This window comes from Tigriopus californicus, chromosome 8 (genome assembly GCF_007210705.1).
Source record: "Tigriopus californicus strain San Diego chromosome 8, Tcal_SD_v2.1, whole genome shotgun sequence".
Classification (NCBI taxonomy): domain Eukaryota; kingdom Metazoa; phylum Arthropoda; class Copepoda; order Harpacticoida; family Harpacticidae; genus Tigriopus; species Tigriopus californicus.
This window is the reverse complement of record NC_081447.1, coordinates 4189653-4203621: the sequence shown is the minus strand read 5'-3', so window position 1 is coordinate 4203621 and position 13969 is coordinate 4189653. Positions and strand designations below refer to the sequence as shown.

The 13969-nt window shown below is 42.0% G+C and overlaps 1 protein-coding gene and 1 long non-coding RNA gene across 5 annotated transcripts; one reads left to right on the top strand and one right to left on the bottom strand.

Moving 5' to 3' along the window:
- Positions 1 to 2209: 2209 nt before the first annotated feature.
- LOC131885620 (mannose-binding protein C-like) lies at positions 2210 to 13504 on the top strand. 4 transcript variants are annotated; one of them, XM_059233728.1, is made up of 8 exons: positions 3988 to 4112; positions 4189 to 4404; positions 8688 to 8910; positions 9404 to 9627; positions 11872 to 11975; positions 12270 to 12378; positions 12858 to 12984; positions 13063 to 13504. In XM_059233728.1, exons 2-8 carry the CDS (start codon positions 4320 to 4322, stop codon positions 13175 to 13177), a joined length of 987 nt encoding a protein of 328 aa, XP_059089711.1. In that variant the 5' UTR covers positions 3988 to 4112; positions 4189 to 4319; the 3' UTR covers positions 13178 to 13504. The 4 variants fall into 4 exon arrangements, with proteins under 4 accessions (XP_059089710.1, XP_059089709.1, XP_059089711.1 ...); XM_059233727.1 differs by lacking the exons at positions 3988 to 4112; positions 4189 to 4404 and adding an exon at positions 2210 to 2927 and having other exon boundaries at positions 11893 to 11975; XM_059233726.1 differs by lacking the exons at positions 3988 to 4112; positions 4189 to 4404 and adding an exon at positions 2210 to 2927.
- Positions 7243 to 10997, bottom strand: LOC131885621 (uncharacterized). Its single transcript, XR_009373856.1, has 3 exons — positions 10870 to 10997; positions 7907 to 8068; positions 7243 to 7828 (listed from the first exon to the last, which is right to left on the bottom strand). It is a non-coding gene; the product is annotated as an uncharacterized LOC131885621 (long non-coding RNA).
- Positions 13505 to 13969: the final 465 nt, after the last annotated feature.

Genomic DNA, 13969 nt, shown 5'->3' with positions numbered 1-13969 from the left:
AAAACTCCTGCATTCAATCTTTCCGTGGCGCAGTCGGTTACTTGAGTTCCCCTTTGGTTGGTTTTGGCTCCTTCGAATATCACAATCTACTCTCCTAATTGGTTCGGATTGGTTGGTTAGTGGACGATTTCATCACGGATATATTTATGGTCGACACGTTTCCCTGGATTTATATTTGAGAATGTTTTATCGGCGGATTACCCCAAGCATTATCATCTATGTTATGATCGAAGATAAATTCGGACTATCATCCATGGTATTTCGGTGGATCTCCTACGTTGGCTGAGTATCTTGTCCATTACCATTATTTCTCAATATGGCAGGTCGAGACGAACTTTTGCCGTTAAAGGCATCGCGAAAAGGCTTCAAAGGCCTCACCACGCGTTGTAAGCGTGTTGCTTTGGACGCGATTAAAACCTTTATCGAGGGTGATGATCCATTTTATGTCGAAACAAAAACTTGAATCCTGTGAGGTAAAGCTCAACCTATATCGTAATGCCGAGGCTGCTATCGTGTGTCATTCTGCGGCTGATGATAATGATATGGATAAAGATTTGGACGACCATGAGGATGTGTTTGATAGGGCAAGGTTAAAGTCCGAGGATTCGTCAAGATTTCGACCGCTCTCTAGAATCCAATTTGGTTGGAGCCCCTATTACAACCCTAATTCACCTTCCAATTCTGCACTTCCTAAATTAAACTTCAAACTTCCCCCCACGTTGGAGGAGGACACAGACTTACGTTCTTTTCTCCTCTGGTGCAATGTCTGGAATAATTATTCTACGATGATATCGTTGTCAAAACGGACAGGGCAACCCAAGTATCGTTGTTTTGGAATGTTGCAGCCGGGTTTTTTGTCAAAATCATCCAACATTCTCTCGGGATTAAGTGCCGATACTGTCGAGAGGGGATGAAATGATCAATATGATTAAGAATTACTTGAGAGCCTCCGCAGTGTTCATCTAGATATGCGAGGATCTCCTCCTGGTAAAACAGCAGGTTGGGCAGAGTTATTCGTAGCTTATGCAATGGTCTAACGTAGAGCACGCGCGAATTTGCCGATGTGGCCAATATCACGCAAGACAAAATGATGGTTGCACTTGTTATTCAGGCTATGGGAACGAAAACGAACAAGGTGAAATTTAATGGGCAAGTATACCTCAGACATTGATGAAGCCGTCATCAAATACTAGTGAGCATGAGAAGCGTCTCGTCGTGGGGCACAGGGTATGTCGGAATCCCCTCGTCCATGTTTCGCGGCTGTGCCAAGTCACACTATCGTTCTCAGAAAGACTCCAATCAGTCAAGAAGTCGTCTGATGCTCTTGTAAGTATTGCGGACGACCCTGCTCATCCCCCGTGAAAAAATGTCCAGCCCTAAATTCCATTGTCGCACATGCCACTAAACGAGTGATGACAGAAGTAATGCAGATCCCAATCCGGTGAGTGCCAAGATTCAGGAGGCAAAAAAGTCTCCCTCTTCTCGAGTTGGCTCTCTCAAACTTCGTTCAGACTTCTCACACTTTGACACTGTTTCTAACGAGATCAAGATTGAGGTAGCACCTGTTGCGTCATAAGGGGCACCGCAATTCAATATCAACAATTTTTGCTGATTACCGCGTGCTGGACATCGGCCTTCATTGGGAGATCAACTCTTCAAAAGTTCTGGTCTAAAACAAAATTGTGTCTCTCTCGGACAGTTTGATTGAGGACATCGTTGCATTGATGGGTCTTCCATTAAGCAAATTGGGCATGTTCTCTGCGGTATTATCCGTTGGTGATTTATCTGTTCCAGGACCTCTATTGTGGTGTGTCATGGATTGAAGGCGCTTACCTGTCTTCATGCCTGCAAGGCCATTGGGACCAATCATTGATTGAGGAGGTGGGGGGGGGGGGGTGGTTGTTGCCGGTTCGCCCAGGGGAAGGAAAGCCCGAGAGAGAAGGGTTGTGATGGTGCGGCGCTCCTTTTTCGTTGGCGTTGGCGGTCCGGGGGGGGGAAAAAAGAGAGAAAGAGGATAAACGCGCGCGCGCGCCCGAAGAAGATTTGCTGGCGCGATTTGCAAGCCCGCAGGTTGGTCGATGTGTCTTGACTCTATGTCGGAAAGAGTGTGGGATTTCTCATACTCCACCAGGATTATTCTCAGAATAATCTGTTCATTGGTAAGCGAATCTCTCTCGGTTAGTGTGACGAACTATCAAGTGAATATTCGTGACCAGGAACGACTGGAAAGTCGACAGGAACGCAAGAAAGTCCATATTCGAGGCGTTCATGCCGTGACATTTGATCTCGCAGTGAAATGTCAAAGGTGAAAAGAACTAACTGCACAGAGGAACTAGACCTTAGAAATGCTTTCAAGGACCCTGAATCCAAATTAAAAATGTGCCAACATAAGTTTATTTTCAGAAAACATATGATTTCTTATGTTAAAAGGTGTCAAACTCTTACAGAACCTGCTTGGAAACATAGTGGTTGGATAATCGTACGCCAAAGATGAAAGACCATTTTACAACCATGCATCGAACAAAGCCTGCACCACTCGCAAAGATGATGAGGTTGATGAGTCTGATCCTCTTCCATGTACCTGTGTACTTACGCTCCCTCGCTCAGGCTGATTTCGGGAGCGCACCAACCAAGGAAGAACCCAGCGAAGACGACGGGGAAAATATGGAAAGGCTATTTTAGTGTTACAGCGAGACCCCTTGATGGCAGAACCTTTGCCATTTTTTTCATCAAACCATACCAATGGGGAAAACCTGCGTTTGAAAGTAAAGTGCAAAGTGATCTAGTCTGAGAGTCAAAAACAATGAATAGAGTGTCAAGAAAATCAGCGGTGATAGTGCTCATTGCGGCCATTTTTCTACCTTTAGACATTCAAGTTAGTGGACAACTTAGGTCCAGAGCCAACAAACATGGGCGAGAAAAAGCCGGTAAGCCCAAGGGTTGTGGTCAATTGTATTTTGTATTGCGAAAAGAGACTTTTAAATGCAAAGAGTTGCCAATTGTAGTGATAAATTCCCAAGCGACATGATCAAACACGCAATATTTGTTTTGGATGAAGAAATAGATAAGACTTTACACATACATTTTATGTGCAAAACTAATTGATATGAAGGTTAAATCAGCAAATGTGCATAAACGCACTATGTGAAGATAATTTAGGTCCAGGCTTATGATTTTACGTAGAAAACAGATTTACCAGCATTAGGCATGGGTATTGATTTTACGATATCACGTTAAGTACAATCCTTTTTTCGCTCATGATCGCTGTGAAGGGTTGCTGGATTAATTCAGGACACTCTAAAGACACTGCAACCCTATCCCAAAGAAGTTGTCCTTGGGAATGAAAGTGCATATCTGCAGTAGATCGAGGTAAACAAAGAACAAAGATGGGAAATTTGGTTATGACCAATGTATTTTACGACTAACGAATACATTAATAGAATCATGGTTGAAGTTTTTATATGAATATGACTTTAGGAACATTGGTTTGTCTATGTATAGCTAAGAATTTCTTAAACACGCTGTTTGTCTTTAGATATTTTGGACTTGGGTTGTTCATACATTAAAACGTGTAATCTAGAGTCTGAAACTTTACTTAAATCTTGTTTTGGATAGAGACGTGAACCAAAGAGCTCTTTTAGAACAAAAAATCGAGAAATGACACTAGCCAGGGACATAAACGTTAATGTGATATCATTTTTAGCAAGGGTTCGCGTTATTGTATCGTATGGTAACAATGTTACCTCTTTCAGTAACCTTAAGGGACTTATAACTTTAATAACAAATTTTGGACGGCATTGAGGGCCTTAAATTGTTTTGTATTGGCCTGCCCTGGATTCTTTGAACAACATCTACATCTACATTGAACAAATGGAAATCCTTATCAAAATCGAATGTCGTTTTAAAATGACTTAATCCACGTCCGTTCATGATAAAGGAGTGTAAATCTTCCCTTTGTACACACTTTTTTAAGTAAAAGTATCATTCATTGAGTAAGCATTAGTTAAGGGGTAGATATCAAAAATGATAATCGAGTTTTCCAGTTTATCATTGAGATGGAAGTAATGAAGAAATCCTTAACTTTATGGATGTGATTTAAGAAGCACACAAAGGTGAGTCTTATGAAACGAGGACAAGAAATCAACAAAAATCAAGCAACATTCCTCGGACATTGAATATGTTTTTCAGCACTCTCCCTTGACAAAGGGGCCCGAAATTTGAAAAGACCTGATTAATTGCGGCTGTTCTTAGCCCACAGTGGGCAACGCCTTCGGTCTGTACCGGAATTGATTTGCTCATAAGGCAGGTGAAGCATTTTAATGAGGCCTTATCCCCCAATAACCACCAAGCCTCTTTGGAGGTCAATATGCTATGTGTATAATTCCAAGGCCTTGGCCCATAAAAGTAAGTCTTGATCATTAATCTTTTTGTGCGTACTATGCACACCTTGAATCAACTAAGATGTAGACCATTTGGTTGATTTTCACATACATTCCTCAGTTTTGACCTTACGCACAACCAGTTGATTTCATGTGGTGGAAAGGCTTTCAGGAATGTTCATTTGGGTGGAATGAGACGAGAACATATCGAATGAAAAATGAAGTTTTAAATTTTCCGATCCCGATATTTCAAGGACATTTAGTTGGTTAAGAGCGATATCTCCAAATTTTGAGATGTCTTGGACATCCTTATAAACGTGATGATAAACTAAAAGACGTAGTTTTAAATTTCAAAGGCACTTAAGTTTAACCATTACGAATCTTACCCAAGTTAAAAACATTGCAACATTTGAATCAATAATCTAGAAGAGGGCTGAGGGAAATATGTTTTTGTAAACCAAGTGCATGTCTATGGGATAGTTTTGGGCTGGATAATGATCTGTTGAATACTTCATGCAATGGGGCTTTCAATTGGACTACGTTTGTCAATCAGGTGTAAACGTGATGGCATTTGAATTAACTTCAAATTTCGCCGAGAACTTCAAGAGTTTTTTTTGGTTTATGCTCAGGTTTTTGGATTGTTATTTGTCAAAAGCACTTGCAACAGAAAACATTCCAAATAATCGTTTCAATAAATTTTGGCATTGAAATTTGTCCAATTCTTTCGCTCATTCAAAATACTTGAATTTAGGCGCTAAATTGCATTCGAATGTTTCCAGGAATGATTTTCTTCCCTTTTTTACATTGAACATTACGAATCAAAATCATTCCTGGAAATAAGACAACAAATAGCTTTATCTAAATTTGTCAAAAGAAGTCAGAAAGACAAAAAAGTATAACAAAAGTGATGCATCGTCTAAGCCTTTGCAATACCAATATGGACCCTTTAATGAGCATATCATTTGTTAGAATTCTCAGAAATGATTTGGACTGTCTATATCGATGCCTGTCATCTTATCTAAAAGGGGTTTGATTATTGTCTTTAAGATTAACCTGTTTGCATAGTTTATTGGTAAAATACGTTCACTAAATGCTGTTCTCTTAGGCCAATTAATCTTGTGCATGTGGTGAGTATAAAACATTTCGATGGGGAAAACATGGGCCAAGCATACACTCACCACAATATACCTACAATCCGTTAGAAATTGGCCGACATGCCATTGACGGAAACAGTTAAATCTAAAATTACCACACATGATCATTGATTTGCATCATTCAAAAGCCAAAAGTCTTATCAAAAAAGTCAATATGAACTTACACCGCCTCATTGTTTAAATTTGATCAAACTTCCATCAAAAAGCTGCCGAAAGACATGAGGCCTGAATTTGTGGTTCATCAAAAATAGGGCAGCTCAAATCATGCAAGTGTGCTTGATTTTCTGTTCTATCGATTTACTTTATGATTATTCTGTCATTTTGATTTTTTAAATCAGTTTTCATGGCTTTACTTTTTAACTGTTATATTTCATACACTTTTTCGCCTTTTACTTTCATTATTCAAGCATAATTGAACAAATGTCTTGTTTTACAATAAAACCATTAGAAACTTTTTCGTTAAGCAAAAAGCTCATATTTTTTTAGTTCCAGCCAATAAACATCAATTCATCTAATCGACTAGCATAACTCATTCCCTTGTGCTTTGCCTACGTGGCGCCATTGAAATAGCCCCTTGCTATAAACCACTATAATGAGAGGCCTTTTTGAAAAGGCGTTTCCCTCCTTGACACTTGCAGTTTTGTTGCATCTTGAAGTGCATTTTATTCAACTACATTGTTTGAGGTGCCCTGGTTAAAACCCTTCAATTGCATTAAACCCGCGTTACTGGTCATCTGATATTAGCAATTCTCGTTATCTCGGCTTTTGTTGTTCAGAAATAAATAGAAAACGGATTACAAGGCGTGTCCGTAAAAATCTACCTCCGTGATGAAAGAAGATATGAAAGAGAGTCGATGGGCAGTGTCAAATATCCTCCTTTATCGTCCAAGACACCCAGTTCTCTCATGGACGACCAAGATAGCTTAAATTGATCGAAACCTTGCACTTGAGGAGCTAAACCTTGATCTCTGAAGCCTGATCTTTACCTTGCTCACGCGAGAGATGCAAGGATACCGTTTGCGTGGCGGATTATCTCTGGGCTAAGATTCAAGATGTCTTCAAATGAAACCAGCATAGCAGAAAAAACCAACAGGCCACTATTATCCAATAGAAGCTTCATGAAGGGTAAGGTTTGTTGTGGCGAAAGAGAGTCATTAAGTGGTCATTCCTGGTGGTAATTGAATATGAAGTCGGAATTAGCTCGACCTTGCCAGAGGGTGCGTTCACATAGTCGTTTGTAGGCTCGAAGAATGGTGCGAGAACGGGAATAATGTGTTGCATTTACTACAATTAAGCAGAAAGCAGAAAATCTGGAGCCTGTTTGAAAAATATGTCGCTGTGGCAAAATTTGCTTAGAAACCGATCCAATCACCTTGAGCTGCCATCTCATACAATCGGACTTATTTTGGCGGTCAACCATTCACAGTTGAATAGGAAATGAATTACCAATAGACCCCAAAATATGACCTCGAGCATTTCAGCTTGTAAAGTTTGGACTAATAAACTCCATCGTTGTGTGAGTATCTCTCATATTCAAAATCAAATGAAGTACGGAGATCTAAATTATCGGTTTCCGATTAACTTGTGGCTTTGATTACAGAGCATAGCTTGTTTTATTATATTCACAGTTGAATAAGAAATGAATTACCAATAGACCCCAAAATATGACCTCGAGCATTTCAGCTTGTAAAGTTTGGACTAATAAGCTCCATCGTTGTGTGAGTATCTCTCATATTAAAATCAAATGAAGTACGGAGATCTAAATTATCGGTTTCCGATTAACTTGTGGCTTTGATTACAGAGCATAGCTTGTTTTATTATCTTCAGAGGCAGAAATGACAAAGAAAACTTTTTTAGATGGATGTACGTACGTATGTGCAGCTGGACCAACAAGACATCTGATTGAGGGTTCGAGTCCTTGGCGGCTTTGAAGCTCGGTAAACCCCCCTGGAATCTCCCATCTCAAGCCTCAAAACCTTTAGTAATACCGCTCTTACGCTCTTCATGATCGATGATGACTTCTGATTTGGAATTAATCCATTATAGTAGATGAAACCCCTAGATGTGAAGTGTGGGAGGCGGGGTAGCCGTGATCATTTCACCTTCCTATTCTTGCCTTCCATCCACCGAAGTTTTGATGAGATAAAGAGCGGCCTCGATAGGTCATCGCCAATCTCCACAATCATACCCCTACGATCTATGAGGAACTTAGACCCGGGCCTTTGATCATGGTGGTTTTCGCTTCGCCTTCCTTCTTCTCTTCTTTTGTAACAAATGCGTATGTGGAGCACATACCTACGTTGATACGAAGATATCAAGTGTTTAACACATACCTGGTACGTCTGTGATTCCCGTTTTGGAAGCAATACTCACGACGCCAAGTGGAAGGAATCTTCTTCCAGGCTTCGAAGCTTCATTGAGTGTTGTGTAACATCCGTGGAATATTTGGCTGCCGCCTTCCCGGTGCAAAGAGAAATTGAACCCCGGAATTTGATCATCTCCACGCTCATCTGGATGTGATGAACCCTTAGAGACCTGGCAGTAGAGTAGAGCCAAAATATTTCAGTTTGAATGAAAATGACGCGAAACTTGCGGTTGTCTTTCAATTACTTTCTACGTTATGGCTTCTCGTCAAGCTATAAATTGATGGGACCCAACAAAGATCTAATGAGCTGGGTTCTAACTTCTAACTCCATGGTTAAGGGCAACCAGTTTCATGTCTTGGGTGACGACTACATTTTAGCATAACCTTGCTGGGCAAGTGTGCAAAAATGTCTTTGTGCCAAAATGGTTTACATACACTCTGGCTGTTAGCCAAATTTAGAAATCTGCTCAATTATGCGTACGTTAAGCGTTTCTATGGTTGTGAATAAAGTCGTTTTCTAGTCCCTGGTCAGGTAATATGATGATCCAACACTTGAATTACAAATCGAGTCCCTCAGGACAAGCTTGATGAAGGTCGGCTTGTGGTAAATAATGGTATCCTTTGGGCGGGTTGATGATTTCTTTTGCCCTCGAGAAACGCCTCATTAAGCGTTCGATGGTTTGAGGGCATAAGCTAATGGAGGATGATTTTCAGATCGCAAGATTGTCTTGTCATGTTGGTGGGAGGAGGATCAAACAAAATACATGCAAAAGTTTTTTCTTCTTTCAGATGCCCACTTAACTCAGTATTTATTACAACGACTTTTAGGAGATTCCACGCCCAATTCACCACGGATTCAGAGACCTCCTTCCACAGCCACGGTTGAAGATCGAATCTTTGCCGCTGAAGGCGATCCTAGTGTCGTGTATCCTCAATATCAAAGAGATGACATCCGGAGATATTTGGACGAAGCCAAAGAACAAATTGACGTCATTGATTTCCGGACTCCAAGGTAAATGTGGATCGTCAACAATACTTGAAATTACATGACTGCCACTTATTCTGACAATTGTGAATGGAAAAACAATGGTGGTTCGTGACCAAGACTTGAAGAGTTAATGACAGTTTCCCCATCTTTGTCCGAATGGTCGCTTTGTCTCGAAAATCAAACGCTTTGATCTGAATTGGACAAGCAATTTGCTTCATTAATGCAGTCCGTGACTATGGATGGGGCTTTGTCAGTATCCAGTCTTCGTTGGGTCGAGTAGTCCGTGAATGACGATTTCAAGGACGATTGGTGACTTGAACGCGTGGGCCTATCTATCTTAGGTACAAGATTGGTCAAACCAGAACACCTAGAAAGGGCGAGCTTGAGTTCATTTTGACAACCCATGATGAGGGATTAGCCCCGTCAAGCGGGAAAATATCATTATTCTAGACTTGTTCCTTCCTGAGCTCTTCTATTATTAGATATTGGCTGAATTGTTTTCTGATTTCATTTTCAGACGGAGTCTGGAGAAGAGTGATTACGTCCGCCGCCCTCGAAACAATCTCTCCGGTGACCTTCAGTTCAGCGATGGTCCCGCTGATGAGACCACATCCGAGTCGCGAACCACTCAGACCCGAGGGACGCCAGGGACACGAGGATCCAGTGGGTCTGCTTCGGAGCAAGTCCCAATTAAGTTGGCATTTCCTGGCAATGAATTCACACGCAAATCATCTTCCTCGGGTGAGTGCATGCCAAGCGTTGAATATTGATGCAATGCCTAACTGAGAAAGGTCAGCAGGGACAATGAAAAAAGGTGATCTATTCGTGTGTTTCTTTCGTATGGTGGGCTCAAACCTCAAGCCACAGATGTTACGAGAAACCCGAATTGATTGGTCTTCGCCGTGATGGCTTTTTGCCCTGTGAGTTTCCGTTGAATGAAACGAAATGTTTTTTCGTGTTGTTTTCTGCCTTCTTGAAGTCAAGTCGTGATCAATCAATAACTTGTCTAATCTAAGGCCTTCTAGTTTCAATGCCAAGCAGCCCATACGAACGGTTAACGATGATTTTCCCCCTCTTAATAAATGCAAGAACCGCTCAATTAGTTGTCGAAAAAAACCTTGCACCGGTTGATCTTGAACAGCAACCTACAGAAGTGGACCCTCGGATCGAAATCGAGGTTGACCGTTAACACCATTTTCTCTGGCAAGTTTTTGTAAGTGTTCATCCTTGGGTGCTCGAAAAGGTGTCTTCGAGTACATCTACATTGATAGTGGGAGAAGTTGAAGAGGACATCCTCTTACTGCTCGCTCGAGATTTGAGAGAAGAACTCGACGCCCTTGAAATTTTACTTCTTTCGACGTAGGCACCCTTGCTCTACTAGTGGTAGAACTTCGACATTCTTCTACGCTAACTTGTATCTCTTTCGTTGTATTTGAATGCCACCAAGGGGAAAAGAAGGAGGACAAGAGAAACGAAACGAAGAGTAGGGAGGGGGGAGCCCAATTGGTAGCCAAAGACGCTCATTCAACGCTCCTCACTAGATTCCCCCAGGTCTCTAAGAGCACTGTACACTGCCATATCCCCAATGTGTTCAAGATAATAGTGTTTCTTCTGACTGATTATTGCCCTCTGCCCTCCATTCCGAGTCCTCTCAAAAACCACTGCCCGCGACCTAGCGGGGTTTCAACGGGCACTCGAAACAGATTCTGCGGGCCGTTCGCATTGACTGACTGAACTGTTTGTACTATCAGAGGGCAGAATTGGAAGTTACGCGAGGGGGGAATTTCAAGCTCAGGACGGGAAAATATCAAATACTGGCGTTATTGTGGAGAAGGAAACGTGAGGCGAGGACGTGAAGTGTGCCGCTCTTGTTTTGAACACAGTTTTAATGAGTGAATGAGCACTTTGTTGCGAGTGTGAGTTCGATTTCTCATCGTTAGTACCTAGATCGATATACGTTACGCATCAAACATGAAGACTGACCTCTTGACTGTCCTATTTGCGGGTAGTATCCTCATGCCTCTTTCGTGGGCTCAAAAGCCACCCAGTTCCTTCAGCGACAAATATGCAAAGGATCAAGGTAACTAACATCGTTCATCACTCATTGGTCTCAATTCGGGCTTATTTCAACGTTTCTCATTAACGTGTAGGTGTGAAGTGAGTAGAAGAGTAGAACGTGTTTGGGCTTGAGGTCACGAGGCATCTTGCTTGGTTGAGGGTTCACAAATCCACCACCAACGATTCGCCTCAACAGTTTAGGATGCTCAAGATGAGCTCTAGGCTCAAAGGTCATGGAAACTCCTGGTTGACCTTGCCATCCATCTCGAAAACGGAGAAAAACGGGAACCTGAAATGAAATAGAAACTTTCGCAGTCTCTCTTTCCGCACGTTCATCAAGTTGGAGAAAAGCGTCAAGAAATTCTTGCTTGATATCCGGCTTCCTGTTGAAAAGTCAGCTTGCTCTATTGCATAACCAATCCACTCCAGTAAGAAATGGATTCTCTCACTTGGAATTCCTTTCCGTCCAGGAACCCTTTCAGGGCAATTCAAACTGGCAAGGAGATTTTGACAGGACATTCGGAATTTGTAACAACCAAAGGAGGCCAATAATGACACTCCCTAAGGCTTTAATGAGCCTCTTATGTTGTCTTTTGAAAAATTGAAGGAAGAATGATTGAAAGGGAAGTAGGAGGAGACCAAAAGAGGGGGAGGCAAGAAAACAAAAGGTTTGCCAGATTTCATGGACACTGCCAATGTATTCATAAGCGAAGACATACACACATGATGTAGAACAAATCTTGCCCCTGGGTTGGAAAAAACATTTCCGGCTAGAAAAAGGAAACTGTTGAGTGTTGAAGGCTGAACTCAGTGCTCAATCCAATCTCCTTATGTTTTGTTAAGTGGGATCCAAACACGCATGACTCTTTGGTTGAAAGTTTCTGTATTCATCTATTTATTGTTTCCCCTCTTCAATTCATTATTCAGGCTGCACAAACTGTATTCCAGAGGCCACAGGGCTGCCAAATCGGTGGACAATGCCACTCACCACGTTGGGATCGAAACAGTACTACCTCGGCGTTTTTTTCAAGGTGAGACATGTGACGGGGACAAACCAAGTAGAGAAACTCTTGGGGCGCGTCTTGTTTGACCGCCAAAGGGACATTTGAGCCCCAGCAACGACCAAGATCCGAATTAAGATATCCTGCAGAATGCTTTAGTACCTTTTCGTAAGATGCAATCAGGAATGTCTGAGTGAATAACCATGCGTCCCATTCTCAACCTGGTTAGGGTTTGACCACACACGTATCTGCACTGTCATTCACCACCAAGGACAACAAAGGAGGGATGAATATTGATGGCGTAATCTGGTGTGTTTTTTTCAGGCCAATTGGTATAAGGCTCAGCAGTATTGTCGGTTCCATGGGATGCATCTAGCGTCCATTAACTCGGCGGAGGAGCAAAGGGATCTTCAAGAACATGTCCAGGCATATGGTGAGTAATTGCAAGTCGTACGGAATGAAGTTGTCTCGACCTTGTGGGGTTCCTTAGATTTACGATGGGAATCCAATACCTCTAATTAGGGCTGCAATTCAGGTTGGCGCGGAAGCTGGATTGAGTTGTGCATGCGATACCGTTTATGGTTTTGGCCAACCTCTCTCTTATTCATTGTTCGTACGTGTATGAACGATTGGCATGACTTTGGTTCGAGGAAGCTGGCAAACCATCGGATCATCCGGGATTCCGTTGTAACGAGAAAAAATCAAAATGCATTCAGCTCGCCTAATCTGAGATCAGAAGGTCTTTCGACTTCTAGGAAGTTGTTTTCAATGAGACCTCGAGTGGTACTCGTATTTTACACGGCAAAATGTTTGATACGGTCAATATGCTTCCTAGGAAGTTGTGAATTGCCCATTATAAAACTGTCATGACTTATGGTGATCCTCGAACCAAATAAAACCTGATCTTTTTAGGCATGGGTCATGAACACTTCTGGACTTCGGGCACCGATCAAGGTGAGGAAGGCAAGTTCTTTTGGCTTTCCACGGGAAAACCAGTAACCTACAGCAATTGGAATGCCGGCGAACCCAATAACTTTGAGTAAGTATGCCTGGTTATTTCCGGTCCCGAAGGAACCGGTTATTTGCAAATGCTCATTGCCATTTATCCTACCCCTAGGTATGAGGATGGAGAACAAGAGCATTGTCTGGAGATGTGGGACCGTGATGGCAAAGGTTTGGGTTGGAATGACACGCCCTGCTCTTTCCAAACTTTCTTTGTCTGCGAGGTTTGAACCAGTTCTCGTACCCATGTATAGCCATCATCCAAGTTCAAAGTCATAGTTGATTCCCAATCGAAATCGATTTCAATCTCAGCCCAAATGTGAAGACAACTTTGAATTTACGCTACATTAGTGCATCCGCTCAACAATTCATTCTAGTCCACGCACTTCTGAGTAAGCTCTCATTGAACTTGATGCCACAAATTTGTATTTTTGATCTATTGATTTTCTCGCTGGTTATGAGGCACACATTCGCCATCAATGTAATCCAGATCGTTTGTTCTATGTCAATGTCGACCTTATTTTTCCTTAAATGACAAATAAATGAAGTCATATCGATACCATTTATTGCGGGAATTACCTCAACTACTAGAACTTAATGTGTACATACGTACGGAGAGCGTCCCTTTAAAGCGGGGTATTCTTGATAACGTTAGGTTATGTTCCGACCCTACGGATGTAAATGGGAGTACGTGTGGAAGCAACCTCCAGTTGTTTGACCGTTCCCCGGGGTTCGTATGAACTCCATCGGCGGGAGTGGTGGCCTACCTCGTTGCTTACGAGTCCTCGAGTACAGTGGCAAATGATTTATACAGTATACTAATGTTTTTTAAGCTTCACAAATAAGAGGAATCGTAGAAACATATTAAACGATTGATAGTTAGCATTAGACTCTGGAAGGGGAATGACAAAAGGAAACGCTTTGCTCATTCGGAGCTCATCGCGCTCTTCAATAATGCCACATGGACCTTCTGTGACCACCACATTATTCAACCCTCATGATCAATCGCTGGACAATACTTT

What these genes read in the sequence shown, in the direction of transcription:
- LOC131885620 (XM_059233726.1), top strand. Translation starts at nt 2,804, where the DNA reads ATGAATAGAGTGTCAAGAAAATCAGCGGTGATAGTGCTCATTGCGGCC. An exon ending in ACCTCGGCGTTTTTTTCAAG is followed by an intron (nt 11,976 to 12,269) that starts GTGAGACATGTG and finishes TGTTTTTTTCAG; the next exon opens with GCCAATTGGTATAAGGCTCA. An exon ending in GGCGAACCCAATAACTTTGA is followed by an intron (nt 12,985 to 13,062) that starts GTAAGTATGCCT and finishes TCCTACCCCTAG; the next exon opens with GTATGAGGATGGAGAACAAG.